This window comes from Quercus lobata, chromosome 6 (assembly GCF_001633185.2).
Source record: "Quercus lobata isolate SW786 chromosome 6, ValleyOak3.0 Primary Assembly, whole genome shotgun sequence".
NCBI classification, from domain to species: domain Eukaryota; kingdom Viridiplantae; phylum Streptophyta; class Magnoliopsida; order Fagales; family Fagaceae; genus Quercus; species Quercus lobata.
In genome coordinates, this window is record NC_044909.1 from 36,124,384 (window position 1) to 36,142,725 (window position 18,342).

At 36.6% G+C, this 18,342-nt stretch overlaps 1 protein-coding gene across 1 annotated transcript; it reads left to right on the top strand.

Annotated features, from left to right (window-relative positions):
• The first annotated feature begins 2,697 nt into the window (after nt 1–2,697).
• On the top strand, nt 2,698–8,229 carry LOC115950515 (metal transporter Nramp1-like). Its single transcript, XM_031067704.1, has 12 exons — nt 2,698–2,812; nt 3,136–3,176; nt 3,275–3,353; nt 3,464–3,568; nt 4,545–4,654; nt 4,756–4,937; nt 6,328–6,397; nt 6,478–6,651; nt 7,042–7,146; nt 7,235–7,366; nt 7,464–7,559; nt 7,949–8,229. The coding sequence occupies exons 1-12, from the start codon at nt 2,710–2,712 to the stop codon at nt 8,195–8,197; spliced, it is 1,446 nt and encodes a 481-aa protein (XP_030923564.1). The 5' UTR covers nt 2,698–2,709; the 3' UTR covers nt 8,198–8,229.
• The last annotated feature ends 10,113 nt before the right edge of the window (nt 8,230–18,342 follow it).

Here is an 18,342-nt window from a genome sequence, read left to right on the forward strand (position 1 = left end):
ATTTCTATTCCATCAAAAAAAGCAATGTATATGCTTTTTTCTAGACTTCCACGACATCAAAATGAGAGAGATAATGTAGGTGGTGTTATTTCCTGTGATGATAATATTATCAACATACATGAGAAGGTAGATAGTAGTGTGACTAGTGTGATAGATGGATAAAGAAGCATCTACAAGAGTGGTAGTGAACCGTAAGTAAAGCAATTGGTTAGTGAAGCTCTCAAACCAAGCCTAGAGGGTTTGTTTCAAGCCATAGAGAGGATTTAGGAAGTTTGCAAACATAGGTAGGATGAATTGGATCAACTTAATTAGTAATAAGGTTCTTGCATATAAACATCTTCCTTAAAAATTCCCTGTAAAAAAGCATTACTTACATTAGGAAGGAAAAAATAAAAAATGGGTGTATAATTAAGAAAAAATATCCATTGAGACAGTTGAACTTGTTGGAACAAGAAAAATAAGATTTTTTCAGCAAAAATTTGGGGGGAAAAAAGTGGGATTTGTTGAGTTCATTGTGAATGCTCTAATACTAGTAGTAATAAGTTTCTTCCCATCAAACAACACAAGAATGAAGCCTTTCAATCTGGAATTCTATGAGTTCAAATGATAGTCCAGTGTAATTATATCCTTTGTGGCATCCCATTACCTGTAGTTCAAACCCCACCCCCCCCCCCCCCCCCTCTTCCAATGTCTAAAAAAAAGGAATTCGAAGACAATAATCTTAAGAACATAATTTTTTCAACAACTATTGAGATGACATATTATGATTGGTAGCAATAAAAAATGTGTTAATGATAGGTGTATATTAAAGTGATGTTACTTTAACCATAACTTATTACCAGCTTAGCAATTGTGAAAAGATTGGAAAAAATTCAGTGTCCCTACATTGCTCATTTCTTGACCCATTCCCTGCCAAACATGACCATTCCATATTGGTGGTATTTATCATCATAATGTTATTTCAAGCATAATATTATATTACTAGTTTTTTTTTTTTTTCATTTATAATTTGATAGTTACAATGAGAGTAATGAGGGAAAATACCTTAGATGTCTTAATTCATTATTATCATCATCACCATCACCTCTTAATGTTTTTGTGGGGGGTAAAAGACCAATAGGCCTATGTCGATGTCTACACTGGGCCAGGGGCCTAGCCCAAGGAAAAATCCCTTCTAGGTCATGGGAAGGAAAAGCCCCTCCTCAGTCATAGGGAGAATCCTCCTCGGCATGGATATAGCCGAGGATAAAAGAGGCAACCCGCCACTAGTAGTGACACTCCATATCGTTCCACAGAGCAGGAAAAATAATAAAGCAGAAAAGGACGACGAAGAAAATGGAAGTGTCTAAGGGAAAAACTGCCATTATTGCATTCAGTGCCTTGTGCTTGACACGGCCATACTTCTTTGTCCTTACAACCACTCCCAACAACTGGAGGGATGGGCTGATGGGACAAGTACCTATCCTAGGGACCTCATTTAGAAGGTAGGAAATTACTATAAAAAGGGAGTAAAGAGAGACAGAAGGGGCGGGGCTGAGACCCCCCCAACACACCAGAGGCGCCAGAAAAAACTCCTTGGATCGTGTCGAGGACCAATTCTCTCTGGTAAACTCGGTCCATGAAGAACACCGTGATGACCGTTGTTCATACACTAAAACCTAGCTCTTTGGCCCACTCTTTACAAATTTATTGTACCGGGTTCACTAGTCTAAGGTCCCATACATCTTGGGTTTGGCCTGAAAAACGAGACCCTACAGTTTTCAATTAAGACATCTAAGGTATAAATTCAATCTTCATGACTTGGTTGAAGAATTCAGCTTAATTCAATTTTTGTGTACACTACAACTACCATCTCTCAATCATGCAAACAATTTGGAGTATTGTATTCTTATTAATTCATAGGAGTATTATTCTCCTTGCCGTTTGTGTAACATGCAAACAACTTGTTTTATCATTGTTTTTTAAGAAGGTTCAATTTTAATTATGTTAACAGTAAATTTAGGCACACACAATAAATATTTAAAATTAGTAGAATTATTTTACTAATAAGCTGTCACTTTATTCATCCAAAAAAAAAAAATTCTGTCATTTTAGCTGGGAATTAACATATCAACTAAGGTATGGACTTTTAATTTTTTTTTTTTAAAAAAAATTATATAAGATTTAACTAATGAGCATATAAATAAATAAATACCTATATCTATTTATCTATATATAAAAATATATAAATTAGCAATAATTTCAAAATGATATATCGGTATTTTACCCGATACTAAAATATTTCATTTTTCTAACTAAATTAAAATGACATTCAATATAATATTGACCTTCTTGGGGAGTAAGTTTTTTTTTTTTTTTTTTTATTTTTTATTTTTTATTTTTTTTTATTCAGATCGGAATGAAAGGAATATTGAATATATAAAGTTAAACTATAGTTTTTGTAGGATTGTTTTTGCAAAACATCTTACCAGATATAGCATGATTTTCTGCTCTCTTTTTTTTTCTAAAATTATTATTATTATTTGAGAAACAATTTATTTATTTATAGTACACTCTATAATTGCCCATGATATTTGTCTTGTAGGGGCTGAATTATTGTAACACGCGTACTACATTATGAACTCGATCTCCTTTAACAATCGCCTTTATAAATGGGATGGAGAACTTATAACAATGAGATCAGTACAAGACGTACAGCAAGTCTAAAACATGGCTCTAGTTCGGATAGAAGAAACCCCTAGATGGAAGAAACTCTTGGGTTATGTCGGACCTGGTTTTCTCGTTTCTGTCGCCTATCTTGATCCCGGAAACTGTAAGCAAAATTTTCTCTCTCACCCCTAGCTTGTGGTTCTAAATGTAGGTGATTTTGTGAGGGGTCTTAGTTTAAAAACTAAAAACGATATTTATTGGTGAAAAATATTGGAATTCTCAAAAATACCACCCTAATAAAAGTGATTATAGAAATTATATGACAAATCTGGAAAATATATCTCCACCAAAATCATGGTTTTATTAGCTGAAATGTCAGAAAACATACTAAGAATATTGTATTAATAAAATGTTAAAATAATCAATCTCGTGAAGCAAAAAGAAAACATTTTGTTATGCTCTAAGTTCTTGCTTTGTCTGCACTAGTGGAAACAGATCTACAAGCTGGTGCAGACCACAAATTCGAGGTATTCCTTATTCTTCATTTATTTTTGGGATCATTATTATTATTATATTAGGATGGATTCTTTGTCTCATATGAATGCAATCTATTTTGTATAAGCAGTTGCTATGGATCGTACTTGTTGGGCTGAGCTTTGCTTTAATAATCCAGTCTCGTTCGGCAAATCTAGGAGTAGCTACAGGTTCTCCCTCTATGCTGTGCTCAATCATGCACGTGCATTTTTATCTCAAACTATTCCATGCAATATTTCAATCTTTATTAAAGTTACTGCTTAATATCGCTTAATTACAGGAAAGCATCTTGCTGAGCACTGCAAGGCAGAGTACCCAACTTCAGTGAATTACTGTCTGTGGATACTTGCGGAGGTTGCTGTGATAGCTGCGGATATCCCAGAAGGTAAGACAATTTTAAGTGAAACATGTTAAAATAAAATCAAAATCCTGTGTCTCACTCTTTAGATTCCATTTTACACCATATGTTTTTCTATTTTAAACTTTGATAACTTTACGAGAGATTCCATTTTGTACGCCATCACGTGTTTACCTTGTGTGAGAGAGAGAGATGTGACATGTATAAAAAGGACATAAGTTGCAGTGCGGCACAATGATATAAGTCATTAATGCGGTCACTTAAGGCTCAAGTAAAAAAAACAATCCTTAAATTTTAGCAGTATTAATTAGGTTAAAATATTAACCAATAAATAAAATAATATTTTTTTAATCAAATGAAAAACAAATAAAAAAGATAAAGAAATGTTATGTCCATATCATTTTTCACAATACTTTTACAACAAATCTTAAATAGCAGGTTGTTACATACTATTATCGATAGCAAAAAAATAATTTTAGTGGTAGGTTAGAATAGAAAACAAGAAGCAACTTAATACCTAAGATTTGTTATGAAAAATATTGTAAATGTAGCATTTTTCAAAAAAAAAAAAAGCAATAAATAAAAAATTTCACAATATTTTTCACAATAGTCAAGTTAGCAAATTTTTACTAGTTTTCATCTAGGTTCACCACTAACATCATTCTTTAACTTACCACTATCAATCTGACACATCAATAAATGCAAGAAATTTTGTCAAATTTTTTGCATTTATAAACTTTTTATTTTAAAAAAAAAATTACCTGGTTTATGTAAATTAGTAGTAATTTTTCATATAAAACAAGATAATTAATTTTCGCCTTAGGCCTTTAAATGTATCAAGCTGCCCCTGTTGATATGTTGCAATTCATGCAGTATAAAATAAAACCCATGGGACTCACATAATGTGAGAGAGATATTGTATGTTACCAATACATAAGATACCATCCTTAAAAGTAGAGGAAAATACATACATAGATGTGTCACTGACTTATGATTTTTACAGTCGTAGGAACAGCATTTGCTCTCCACATTCTCTTCAAAGTACCCATATGGATTGGGGTCCTACTAGCTGGATTGAATACTCTTCTACTCCTTGGACTGCAACGATATGGTGTAAGTAGCTATCAGTGACTACTATTGCTCCAAGCTAGTTCTATCTAACTATCTTTCTTGTTATTTTACAGTTCTAAAGTGGGTATATTTTTCGTTGGTAGATAAGGAAGCTGGAGGGTGTAATTGGCTTGCTAGTGATGGTACTAGGCTGTTGCTTCTTCACCGTGATGGTACACGCTAAACCCAGTGCAGAGGAGATCTTGACTGGCATGTTTGTTCCCAAATTGAATGGGCCACGGGCCACCAGTGATGCCATTGCTCTTTTAGGAGCTCTCATCATGCCGTAATTTCACAAACTACTATATACATACATATATATATATATACATATATATATATTGCTACTTTTCTAACTTTAAATAGTTTGGGGAAGCAAATCAAGCATACGTGAGTACGTACATGTATTTAATATGGATTCAGCTATGGACCATATATCTTCTACAAAATGCTAGTATGTATGTCACACTTGCGTGAGCTCCATGAATCCAGGCTGTCGGCTATTTGTGGGATTACTGAATAATGAGTAGTGCTATTTCCGCTAGGTGAAATGTTGATTAACATGGAGCTAGAGAGAGAAGGAAAATTATTAGGTACTCCCGGAGTATCATAAATGCGTACTCCCCTCTCTCACATAAATGGTGGGTCCCACTATGAATTTAATTAGTGGGACCCACCATGAATTTAATTAGTGAGACTCACCATTCATGTGAGAGGAGGGAGTTACGCATTTATGGTATTCTGGGAGTACACAATAATTTTCCTGAGGGAGAAAAGGGGTTCACCCTCATGTGAGCGGGAGAATAAATGCAACGAAAACAGAATATGCTACCTCGAGACTGGGGACCATATATATCTTCTATAAAATACTGTCATATTGCCTAAGCTCCTTAGAACCAGGCTATCAGTTTTGTGTATATGAGAGTAACAATAAGGCAGGGTAAGTTTTAAAAATTAATTAGTATTATGCATATACACAGATAAAAACTTATACATTATATAAGTGAAATTGAATAATAAAATATATAATGAAAATAAAAGAACTAGTTTACTTCAAGTTATTTGGTGAGAAGTATTTGGTATAATCATATCATGAAAGACACAATTTTAATTATATAGTATATAATATGGTAAGATTTCGACATTAGCTTATCTGTAATTTTATTAATCAATATTTTGGTAATGATAATTAAAAAATGTTGTTATAATATACTTTTACAACTCTCACATAGATAAAAGGATTATAATTTCACATGGAATTTTTATTTTATTTTATGATTAGATAGGTTTTAATCACAACTATATGATTAGTTAGGTTCCAATTCCTGGTTGAATAATTTTTTTTTTTTTAATTTAGGTTTAATTTGAAACTACCCCAAATTATACATGAATTGAGTTAAATGCCTAAGTTTTTAATAAAAGGAAGCCACTTAGTGCAAGAAGAGTGTTGTTACTTGGTGGATAAAGAAGATAGCCACTTGGCACATAGTCCATACTAGGAAAACTTGGAATCCAGATAGATTCGGACCAAATTCACCACCAGATAATTTATCACCAAATCCACTCTAGTAATTTCATTTGTTTTCCCATTTATAGGCTCTTTGTACAGAATATGTTGTGGTAAAGCCATCGAAAACATTTGACTCTGCCACTATTCTCATATTATCAAACTGCAGACACAATCTTTTTCTCCACTCAGCACTGGTTATGTCGAGAAAAATTCCTCACACCTTAGATGGCATCAAGGTAAGTAATTAAAACCTTCAATTATCTCCTTCCAGGAATGACAAAGTTTGATTAAACTAACCACCTCTCTTACTCTCTAGAGTGCAAGCAAGTGCTTTTTGATAGAAAGCGGGTTAGCATTGTTCCTAGCGTTCCTCATCAATGTGGCAGTCATATCTGTTAGTGGTAGCGTGTGTTCCAATCCAATTATATCTCCAGAAAACAAAGCTCAATGCAAGAATATCACTCTGGAGTCTGCAGCTTCCTTGCTTAAGGTCTTACATATATATATATATATATATGCCTTCTTCCTTATGCTAATTACTTATACAAAAAAGAACCATTAATGTTATCATGACCAACAAACTGTTGTTGGTTCTCAACAAAACCATAGTCGGCTAAAAGACTTGTAGTTCAGTGGTATTGCTGTAAGAAGTTTCCAAGTTCCAACCCCACTTGTTGTAAGGAGGAAAATTCACATGAGGCGAGGCATATAGAGAAAATGGCAACTTAGAACTTTAAAATTGAGTTTACAAAACCATGCAAGTTTAATATATTATGTTTGATAGGAATTTCAGCAACCAAAGAGAATTAGGTAACAAAATTATACGTTTGTTTTCCTAATTTGTTCTTTTTTCTTGACTTGCTATATGGTATTTTAATAGAATGCCCTTGGAAATTGGAGTTCGAAACTTTATGCCATATCCTTGCTTGCTTCTGGTCAAAGTTCAACTGTCACCGGAACCTACGCTGGCCAGTACATTATGCAGGTGCTCATCAATGCGTGAATCCTCTTCCCTCAGAGAGATAAGCTTAATTATGAAAGATTTCTGAAGCATTTAGCTGCGTTGTTTGCAGGGTTTCTTAGATTTGAAGATAGAGCCCTGGTTGAGAAACTTAATAACAAGGTGCATAGCAATTACTCCAAGTTTAGTGGTATGCATTATCGGTGGATCTCGGGGAGCTGCAAGCCTTATCATTATTGCTTCTGTAATTTCAAACTAAACAGAACTCTAGTTAACTTCTACTCTTTCTAATCCTTAAATTAGTCCAAAATTTTTATTTCTATTGTTATTTTTCTTTGCAGATGGTCTTATCATTTGAACTACCATTTGCATTGGTTCCTCTCCTAAAGTTCACTAGCAGCGAAGCAAAGATGGGTCCCCATAAGAACTCAACAACGGTAAGATTTCTAACATTTTAAGGTACTTTTGTATCATTTAGTAATATAAGTTCAACCCTTAAAATGTTGAAGATAGTGCACAAAACTTCCATTTTTAGTAGCCAATTTTTTATCCCCCAATTTTTTTGGAGAGATTGATTTCAAAATTCAAACTCGCTACTTATCACCTATTACTTTTGGTGAAAGGTGCTTTCTATTGCACCAATGTTGATTTGACTTCTATAAAACTCATGACCTATATAAGTACAACACTAAAATGATAAAATTGATTTCTCTTCATGCCGAAATAAGGACGTACATTAACTGGATACATATGATTAATACCCATTGCTTCTTTGGCATAACAATTATATGGTGCTTGACAATTTCTTTTGGTACTTCCGCTGTAGGTAAGTCGTGTTTCATGGCTTTTGGGGTGTTGCTTAATTGGGATCAACTTATACTACTTAGGTACGACTATCATAGGAAGGATAACAAGTAAGCAGACCTCAAAAGCCGGATCAATCCTCACAGGTGTACTAGCTTTTCCAGCAATGATGCTTTACGTCTCATTATTGGCATACTTGACATTTAAAAGAGAGAAATCTACTGAGAGCTCCCCTAATTTGATGATGAGTACTATTGAAACAAGAAGCTGAGACAAACCGTTGGCAATTTGGAGAGCAGAATAAGGGAGATAGCTTACTACTAGTTGCAGACCTGCATGATGCCTGTGAATAAATAATTATTTTATGATTGTGGTGTAATATATAATTTGTTCTCTAAAAATTTATTGCAGATAATTTATTCTCTTTAAAAATTAAACATTTTATAAAATTAATTTTCATCTTTCTATCTTTACCAAGATATTATTTTATTATTATTGGTGTGTTTGATTGATACTATTTTTTATGAGCTGGTCCATATTATTCGAAATTATGTTATGGTGTGATCTGTTTTCCTAATATATATATATATATATATATATTTTTTTTTTAACTAAACGTTTTTAAGCTTCAAATAAATTATTTAAATTCTTCATTCTCTTAGAGAGAGAGACCCAGCCCACGTATCAACCAAAGTCCCATCCATAAAACCCAGCCCACACCCCCTGATAATTGGACTGGTCTAAGGCTAGAGTAGTCCGAGTTATCCTTTTCTTTTCTTTTTAAGAAAAAAAAAATTCTCTCTTAAATCTAACAAGAAATTAACAAAGTTTAGGGGAAAAAAAAGATGACATGTATAAAAAAGGTAGGGCTGTAAGGGGAACAACCAAACATAAAGAACAAAACAAATTACCCTTAAAACACTAGTAACTTTAAAAGATATCGAATTAGCGAACTCAATGCTAGTACAACTGTCACTAAAACTCATGATAGTTGATCATTCAAATGGTAATCTAAGAAATAAAAGCCTCAATTTTTCTTCCAAAATTTTCACGTCATCAAAGGGATGAGAATTCCTCTCCTGCCACATCAAACACAAAGGAACATAGTGGACAAGCGTTTACAGAACCAATTCCTCCACCCAAATCAATAAATCAAATACTCTGCACTAGAGCACCCAATTAACTCCAAAAAACGAATATAAATAGTGCAACTCCACACTGAAGTAACAAATGATCCACCAACTCCACACTACGCCTACATAAACACCACCATTCTACTAGTGTAATTCCTCTCTTTCTAAGACTACTAGGGAATGTGAGAGAGCTGCATATGATAATTTACAAACAGTTTGGATTACTAGCCAGCAAATGTACATATAGCATACTGGAAATATAATTGAATCAGTATTTGATGACATTGTGGCCTATGGAATGCATCATATCTGATGGGTGGAGAGTTCCACTGGAAATGCCTCTGAACCTGATAGAAGACAATCCATAAAAGAAATTCTTATCAAGTAGTTTACTTTATTTTCCCTTTTTTTTGAATAAACTGAAAAGACCATTGAAATAAGACTTAATACAGTAGTGAGTTGTTCACCTACGGAACTTGAAGCCGACAAAGCACCATACATACGTACACACAAACAATATATACAGCGTAGAAGCAGATTGACTATATGAAAATTGAAAAGTAGTATAAATCAGATAAACCACTTAGAATTTTTGACTTGAGATAGAAAGGCAATACCTTAACTAAGTTCTTGTGAAGTGCAACAAATTCAGCATCAGTTAATAAACAATTATATAAAAAAAAAAACGATAAATTAAAAAATATTTCCATAATATAATTGAAATTGAAATTGAAAAATTACAGAAAATACTTTAAGTTACATGTTGAACACATCTTGTTACAAACCCATGAGTAGAATTCACCCTTGAAAACCGGCTTGGAAGAGGAGGGTGCCCAAGAGCTAATAAACATATGGTTTAGCTTACACTTAATCCATATGGGACACTAAGATCATAACATACCACCACGCCCCACAATCGACATCCACGATGGCTCACTCTAGCGACACTGACCTGATGGTAACCCTTTCTCTTTTTGGTGGCCCTTTTTCTTTTTCGTGGCTCCACTCATCTACCAGTAATTTTAATCTAGTCTCTAGGTTGCCTCCTTCGAGATCCGACTACAGAGTTGCAACTCATTTGATTCCATACTCAATGAGCTACATCCGATTACTTGACGTGGAACCTAGCTCTGATACTAAATGTTACAAACTCATGGGTAGAACTCACCCTTGAACACCGGCTTGCAAGGGAAGAGTGACTAAGAACTTATAAACACATAGTTAAACTTACATTTAATTCATGTGGAACACTAGGATCATAACACATCTCATGTACATGTAAGACGAAGTTTTTATCAAAACCTATTTTTATAATACATTATTAAAATAAATTAAAAATAATAATGAAACTTCTTTTTAGATTTCATGAAACTTTGGTAATTTAGTTTTAATCAAAGTACTTCTAAATTTCTTTAAAATTTAGTAATAAAGTTTAATTTACAGAAAACTATGTTGACAAGTTTAAAGATCTATGGTATGCCATAAGCTGTAAGAACTCAGTTCAATAAGTGACACTTATCTTGAGCCATACAATGCAAATAAATTATAAATCTTTAGTAATAGAGTTTGATTTAGAACAAAGTGTAGCCAAAATTACATTGATAGTTTTAAAGTATTATAGTGCACCACATGGCAAAATGCATACAACCTGTACATTTACGTTGGCCATATAGCGCAAGCACGATGTGTAAGAGTTAAGTCCCAACCTTTTTTTTTTTTATTAATACAAAAAATTAAAGTAATTTAAAGTAAATAATGAAATTTCTAATAACTCTTTGAAATAGAATTTTAATCGAAGTAGTATTTTTAATCTTCTTGAAAGTTTAATATAGAGTGTCGCAATCTATGTTAATAATTTTAATGTACTTATAATCCACCATATAGGTCCACCTGTGTCTATGCTTACTATCAAATATTTTGTTCACAATCGATCCCAAATCCAAAAAAAATGACAGTTGTGGTAGATTGACAGCCAATGTAAAATTTTGTCACTTTATTATGAATGGATCCACTAATACCTACTATGATATATGGTAATAAATGTTGGGGTATTAAGAAGCAACATGTCCATAAGATGAGTATAGCTAAAATTAGAATGTTAAGATGGAAAAATGGAAATAAAAGGAAAATGGTAAGGTTGCTATCCATGGGGCCAAGAGTCTGCATACCAAAGAGGACAATATCATGCCAGTTGTAAATGGGTGGATCCCTTGACCGGTCTGTGTGGTAGTGTGGTATATTTGTGATAATTTGCCTTATGTTAGATATTATGGTTTTGGAAATTATAATGTTGATGCTCACAGATTATAGTATATAGTTTCAAGGTATCTACTTTGAGAAACTTTGTGTTTCAATATTCAATCATTCTTGTCATATCATATTATTATTATTATTGAAGATGAAACTTGCATTTCCCCCACCCCCATTAATTATGCTACTTACTGGGCTTTAGCTCATTCCACCCTCTAACATTTTTTCAAATTTATTAGCTATACCTTGAGTATGGAGCTTACTTCTTTGGTGATGATTAGAGTGCTATGTTAAATTGGGGGACTTTTGCTATTAATGGTTGGTGACTTGATCTTGCTATGTTCAATGAGACCTTAATTAATTCTATTGGAGGTGGGTCGCTTGAGTTTTGTTAGCCTTTGGTGTGGTAGGCCTGGACTCGATGTTAAGTTCCTTATTCTTGATAAGATTGTGACTTTGTGTAATTTAATCAGAGTTTTGTAATATATTCATGTATTATGTGGAGGCACATGATTTTTAGTTATTGTTCGTAAATGTGTTATAGAGCTCTGACTTGTAATGTGGAGATTTTAGTATGGTTATATATTCTTATCCTTTGGAAAAGCAAGGGAAAATCTACAGGTACCCTTGGGATGTATTTTCTCGTGCTTTGGACCTTTTTGGGTTTGGGGCGTGACAGTCGGCCAGGTAGAACTTTGGCGTAGGACAACCACACTAATAATAGAAAAAAAGATAAACCCTAAGAGTCAGCACCAAACAAAACTGGAGTCGGCACCAGTGAAAAGAAAACACACGTTTTTTTTTTTAATAATTCTCAAAAGCTGTCTTACAATAATCAGAAAAAGTGCTTAAATAGCTAACAATAAAAATGCATAAAAAAAACCCTAATTATTAAATACTCGGGCTTGCTTAGTCTCAAGCCCAATAACTAATAGGCTTCATCCATAAGGCCACAGGTTGGGCCATCTTCTTTTTGCTCTTCCTCCTATACATGCGTGTAATTAGGGGCTTGTAACTCGTGTCCGCACCAACTCCCCCCGAGTGAGAAGAACCTGACCCCGTCGAGTGGAAATCTGAAGAGCTCTGATAGTACTCCAGCAAGTCAGGATCCAGTCGTTATAGCTCATCTCGAGTAATCCATGTGCAATCAGAATCTGGTCGCCCTCGCCACCGAACTAAGAAACGGTAAACTCCTCCATCCCTGGTAGAAACAATCTACTCATCTAAAATAGCATCAATAGATTCTTTATGTGCATAAGGAAAATTTAAGGGTAAAGGGGTGGGAATAGGGACATCAATAGGATTAGGCAAAGACCCCAAAAGGGGTATCAGGAATAGCTGTGGAAATCTGAAGAGCTCTGATAGTACTCCAGCAAGTCAGGATCCAGTCGTTATAGCTCATCTCGAGTAATCCATGTGCAATCAGAATCTGGTCGCCCTCGCCACCGAACTAAGAAACGGTAAACTCCTCCATCCCTGGTAGAAACAATCTACTCATCTAAAATAGCATCAATAGATTCTTTATGTGCATAAGGAAAATTTAAGGGTAAAGGGGTGGGAATAGGGACATCAATAGGATTAGGCAAAGACTCATCAAAAGGGGTATCAGGAATAGCTGTGGGGCTTTTATAAGCAACTAGATCCTTAGTATTAAAGGAGGAGCTAATAGGAAGGTCAATGACATATGCATTTGGGCCCATTCGTTTCAATACCTTGAATGGTCTGGCACTACGAGCTTGCAATTTCTTAACGGTCCCAGAGGGAAACCATTTAGGTCGAATGCGAATCATGACATAATCCCCTACTTGAAACTTTGCATGGCCCCGATGAGTGTCAACATGAATTTTATATTGAGAATTACTTACCTGAATTTTTTTGTGAATCTCATTACACAAATCATGAATATGTCATGCAAATGCCTCAGCAGATTTAGAAATCCTAACATGTGGGAACATGGGCAAAAGATTTAAGGGCTTCCTAGGTGTATATCCATGCATAACCTCAAAAGGACTAGCGCCTATAGATCTATTGACAGAGCTATTATATGCAAGTTGGGCTATAGGAAGAATTGAATCCCAATTCCAATTGGCTTTACCCACTAGACACCGAAGGAGGTTGCCTAGACTACGATTAACCACCTCAGTTTGACCATCAGTTTGAGGATGAAATGTCGTGGAAAATTTCAATTTGGTGTCCACTAAATGCCACAAGGTCTTCCAAAAATAACTCATGAAGCGAACATTCCTATTAGACACTATGGTTTTGGGAAGACCATAAAGTTTGACAATCTCATCAAAGTAGAGCTTTGCGATCTTAGAAGCATCAGAGGTCTTAGAACATGGTAGGAAATTAGCCATCTTAGAGAAACGATCAACAACTACTAGAATGGAATCATACTTCCTAAAGGTGCAGGGCAAACCTAACACAAAGTCCATACTCACATCCTGCCACGGGCGATCTGGCATAGGTAGAGGCATGTACAGACTAGTGTTTTGCTTGCGATGTTTGACTAGTTGACATGTACGACACTGATCAACTATCTTGGCAACGCCCCTCTTAAGACCAGGCCAATAGAATTGACATTCCACTTCCTTAATTGTTTTGTCTCAGCTAAAATGACCTACAAGGCCTCCTGTATGTGTCTCCCAAACTAGGAAATCTCTCACTGAAGATTGAGGGATACATAACTTGTTGGCTTTGAACAAGTAACCATCTTGAAGGGTATAATCATCCAAGATTGGCCGTGGGGCATTACTTAGGCTAGTGTAAAGCTCCCCAAAATCTGGGCATGACTCATATTCATCCTTGAGTCGTTTAAATCCAGTAACCTTAGCACTCATGATGGATAGCAAAGACACCCTTCGATTTAGTGCATTAGAAGCCTTATTCTTAACTCCCGCCCTATGTTTCACCACAAAGTAGTAGCGTTGCAGAAACTCAACCCAACTACCCTGCCTAAAATTCAGCTTCTTTTGGGAATGGAGGTAGCGCAAAGTTTCGTGATCAAAGTAAATAACAAATTCTCGAGACAACAGGTAATGGCACCAATGCCAAAGAGCTCGAATAATGGCATAAAACTCTTTGTCATATGTGAAGTACTTTTGCTTAACATCATTCAACTTCTCACTGAAATAAGCAATTGAGTGGTGCTCTTGACTCAGTATTCCCCTTATACCAACACCTAAGGCATCACATTCCACCTCAAAAGGCTTGGTAAAATCAGGGAGACGCATGACAGGTGCCTCAGTCATCTTTTGCTTTACCTCATTGAAAGCCTTAGCAACAACTTTAGTCTAAACAAACTCCTCTTGTTTCATGCAGTCAGTGATGGGGACATAATGGTACTAAACCCCTTGATGAATTGGCGATAAAAGGAAGCAAGCCTATGAAAGCTTCGAATTTCATGGATATTTTTGGGCTTGGGCAACTCCACAATTGCTTGAACCTTTTGGGGGTCGGCAGAAACTCCCTCAGAGGATACTATGAAACCTAGGAAGACGACTCTATTGGTGAAAAAAGAGCACTTCTTGAGGTTTCCATATAGACTATCCTTCTTAAGGGTAGTACAAACTTGAATTAGGTCTAAATGTTGCTCCCTAGACTTACTATAGATGAGGATGTCATCAAAGTACACAACTAAGAATTTCCCTATAAAAGGCTTGAGCACTTAAGTCATCACTCTTATAAAGGTACTAGGAGCATTGGACAATCCAAAAGGCATGACCATCCACTCATATAAACCATCCTTCGTCTTGAAGGCAGTTTTCCACTCATCACCAGAATGAACCCTAATTTGATAATAGCCGCTCTTCAAGTCTATCTTGGAGAAGATTGTTGCTCCAACCATCATATCCAACATGTCATCCAATCGAGGGATAGGAAAACGATATTTCTTAGTGATCTTGTTAATGGCACGACTATCAACACACATCCTCCAAGTTCCATCTTTCTTTGGAGTTAAGAGTGTGGGGACTGTACAAGGACTCATGCTTTCATGAACAAAACCCTTCCTAAGTAGTTCTTCTACTTGCCTTTGCAACTCGGCATGCTTTACAGGGCTCATCCTATAGTGAGGCAAGTTAGGTAGGGTCGCTCCGGGCACAAAATCTATGGCATGTTGTATGTCACGCATGGGCGGTAAATGATCGGAGAGTTCCTCAGGGAAGACATCCTTAAATTCCTGGAGCACTGACTTCACTTCTTCAAGCTGCTCCTCATGGGTCTCCCCATGAAGTTCCCTGGCAACTAAGACAAACACAATGGATTCTTGAACTGCTACTCTTTCAAATGCCTTTGGACTTATGATGTTCAGGCCTTTTGCCTTTGGTGCTTCTGTCTTCTTGCTCATGTCAATTGGCTTGGGTTTTAAAGGATTGAGCGTAATCTTCTTACCTTTGTGAGAGTGCCTTTTTCTGTGACACTCAAGCCCAAGGATCCCGGGCCTAAATAAGAGGTTTGGTGAATCGGGCCTTGACTCACCGCAGCTAAAAGGCTGTTTAAGAGTCAAGTAATATACAGGGGATGCTCCTGACAATACAAGAAAAATAACAAGCAAGGATATTCGTATTGAAAAAATGCCAAAACAACAAGGTAAATTCAAAAGGAAAGAAACAGGATTAACAAAGTGGTACAAGATTAACATTAAAGGGATCCTGGAATTATTGAGATGTATTTCATTAATGTTTTCTCTGTTATAGTTACAAGAAGCTCACTAGGACGTGATACAAGGTTCAATCAAGCTCAAAAATTACAGTCTTGAGTGGCTATTTCAGCCTTCAAAACTTGCAAAGTTTGATTCTCTTTGAATCCGAGTATGTGCAATAGTGGCTTTTACAGGATACCGGGAAGCAATATTCATTTTTCCCTTAGTGTTTTCTTTCTCTTCACCACAGATTTACTGATAGTTTTTCTCTAGAAAATCTCTTCTTTTTCTCTCTTTTTCGCTGCCCCTTTTCTTCGCAACCCATCCCTTCCTTTTATAATGGAGTTCTGGTCTTCCCGGGAAGCCGTTGGTTCCCCTGTTTTGCCTTCTTGTGAACAGAGCCTGTTCCGTGCCTATCACTCGGTAAGTCCCATTTCCCATTTTTCTCATTCTTTCCTTCTTTCAGTTCTGATTCTTTTGAAAGTCCCTAGTTGGCTACCTTCTTTGGGATGTGTTGAGGTATGCCCTTTTCGGCATCACCGTTTTGGCAGTTCCACTTTTCCCTTTTCTTTCCCATCTGGGCGGAATCCTGTTCTGCCAACTTGAAAGCCGCTTGTTATCATTCTTTTTTTTATTTTTTATGTTTCTTTGTTCTGGTTCCCCGAGGTTTTTTTTCTGTCTGTGCCATGAGAGGTAGCTGGATTTTACTGGCGCTTGTATTCTTTTGCTTTTGTTCTTATTTTCTTTCGAGCTGTCATAGTCTTCCTTTGACTTTGTGCCTGAAAGGATCCGCGCCTCTTGATGGTTGCTGAGGATCCTGACTTCTTATCCCCTGCCGTGGTTTTCTTTTTTTTTCTTCTGGATGCTTCTTCGTCTGGGCTTCAAGTCTCCTAGGCCTTTTTATTCCTTCGTGGTTCCCCTGCATCTGCTACTTTGGACTTAGCTTGATCTTTTTCCTTTTGGGCCTGACTCATTCTTTTGGGCCTCCTTCACTATGATCCTTTTTAGACCTCAACATTTAGCCCCCCGAGCTCGTGGGTTGCCTGAAGTCCACGCATGAGTAATTCAGGTTTTCTAAGATTTTCGTAGGATCCCTCTCTTTTAACTTCTCTTGGGTTCTCTTCTTTTTACTTAGGATCCCGGCCTTTTTCTGCTGCTTTTGGTCACCCCCTTTTTTTGTGTGTTGCGTTCCCTTTTTTTTTTTTTTTTTTTTTTTTTGAGTTTCCTCCTTGCACGGACGGGCACGTTGAGTATTGAGGAAAATTCATCTACCCACTTTTCTCGTTTCCCGTTCTCTCAGATTAATAAACCGCTGATTAATCCCTTCTTCATTAAATTTTGGCAACTGGCACGTCTTCCATACACTGTTCTTCCCCAACTGCTATTTGCGCCTTTATTGTAAGCCCGTTTCATCACCTTAATCACTGCTTCTCTGAGTCTTTCATTCTTAGGTTTCTCTTTTTTTTTTTTCTTTTCTTCTCTGTTACTCCAGTCTTCCCCCTTTTCGCACTTTCAATCTCTTCTCTTCTCATTGTACGTGTTGTTCCAATGGCTTCTTCTTCTTCTCGAAAGAGGAGAGAGCGTACCCCCAGTCCTTTTGAGGGCGAAGGTTCTTCTGGTTCTGCTCCGAGTGATTCTCGTGAGGTTACTGAACGTCCGGCCTTCCCTTTACAGGATCCCTGGTATTCTCCCAGTCGGTTTTTCCCTCATGTATCTCATGGCGAGGCTCCTCCATCTCCTCAAGCTTGGATGTTTTCTGGCCAAGCGGGTTTCGCCGGTTCCGCCCAGGTTCCAGACCCTAGAGAGATCTTCGACCTTCAAATTAGACAAGGAGTTCGAGAGGCGGTGCCTATCTTCTTTGATTTTGTCCCGGGAAAAATCCAAGGCTGGCCCATCTGGGTAGACAAGGAACTGTCTAATGCTGAGTTTGTGGGTTGCTTGGAGCGCGTTGGTATCCTAAAGGCAGTGGCTATTTCTAGAAACCTTGAGGGTTTCAGAGATGCCAAAGGGCCTAAGCATCTGGTACGTCGTTGGTGCCCTTCCCTTCATACTTTTTTCTTTTCTATTGGTGAATTGATGATTACCTTGGAGGATGTGGTTAACAACTTCCTCCTCCCGGTATTTGGTGACGAGAGTCCCTTTGATATTAACCTTTCTGGGGAGGATCTCGTGGTGGAAGATAAACTATTTGGCCATTTTGGTGGTCGTGCTGCCTCTCCTGGTGGTAAGCCGGCTAGAATGGGGAGATGGGTGATGACCCTTTCTCGTGAGAAGGATAAGGAAGTGAGGTGGGCTGGTTTTTTGGCTTTTTGGCTTAGCAAGTTCTTGTTCAGTGAGTTCCCTGGGTATGGAGTTAAGTCTTCCTTTTTTCCGTTAGCAATCAAGTTGGCT

Bases quoted from the DNA above. Each gene is read 5' to 3' on its own strand.
- LOC115950515 (XM_031067704.1), top strand. From the start codon at position 2,710: ATGGCTCTAGTTCGGATAGAAGAAACCCCTAGATGGAAGAAACTCTTG. The intron at 3,354-3,463 runs GTTCTCCCTCTA...GCTTAATTACAG, and splicing joins AAATCTAGGAGTAGCTACAG to GAAAGCATCTTGCTGAGCAC. The intron at 3,569-4,544 runs GTAAGACAATTT...TGATTTTTACAG, and splicing joins AGCTGCGGATATCCCAGAAG to TCGTAGGAACAGCATTTGCT.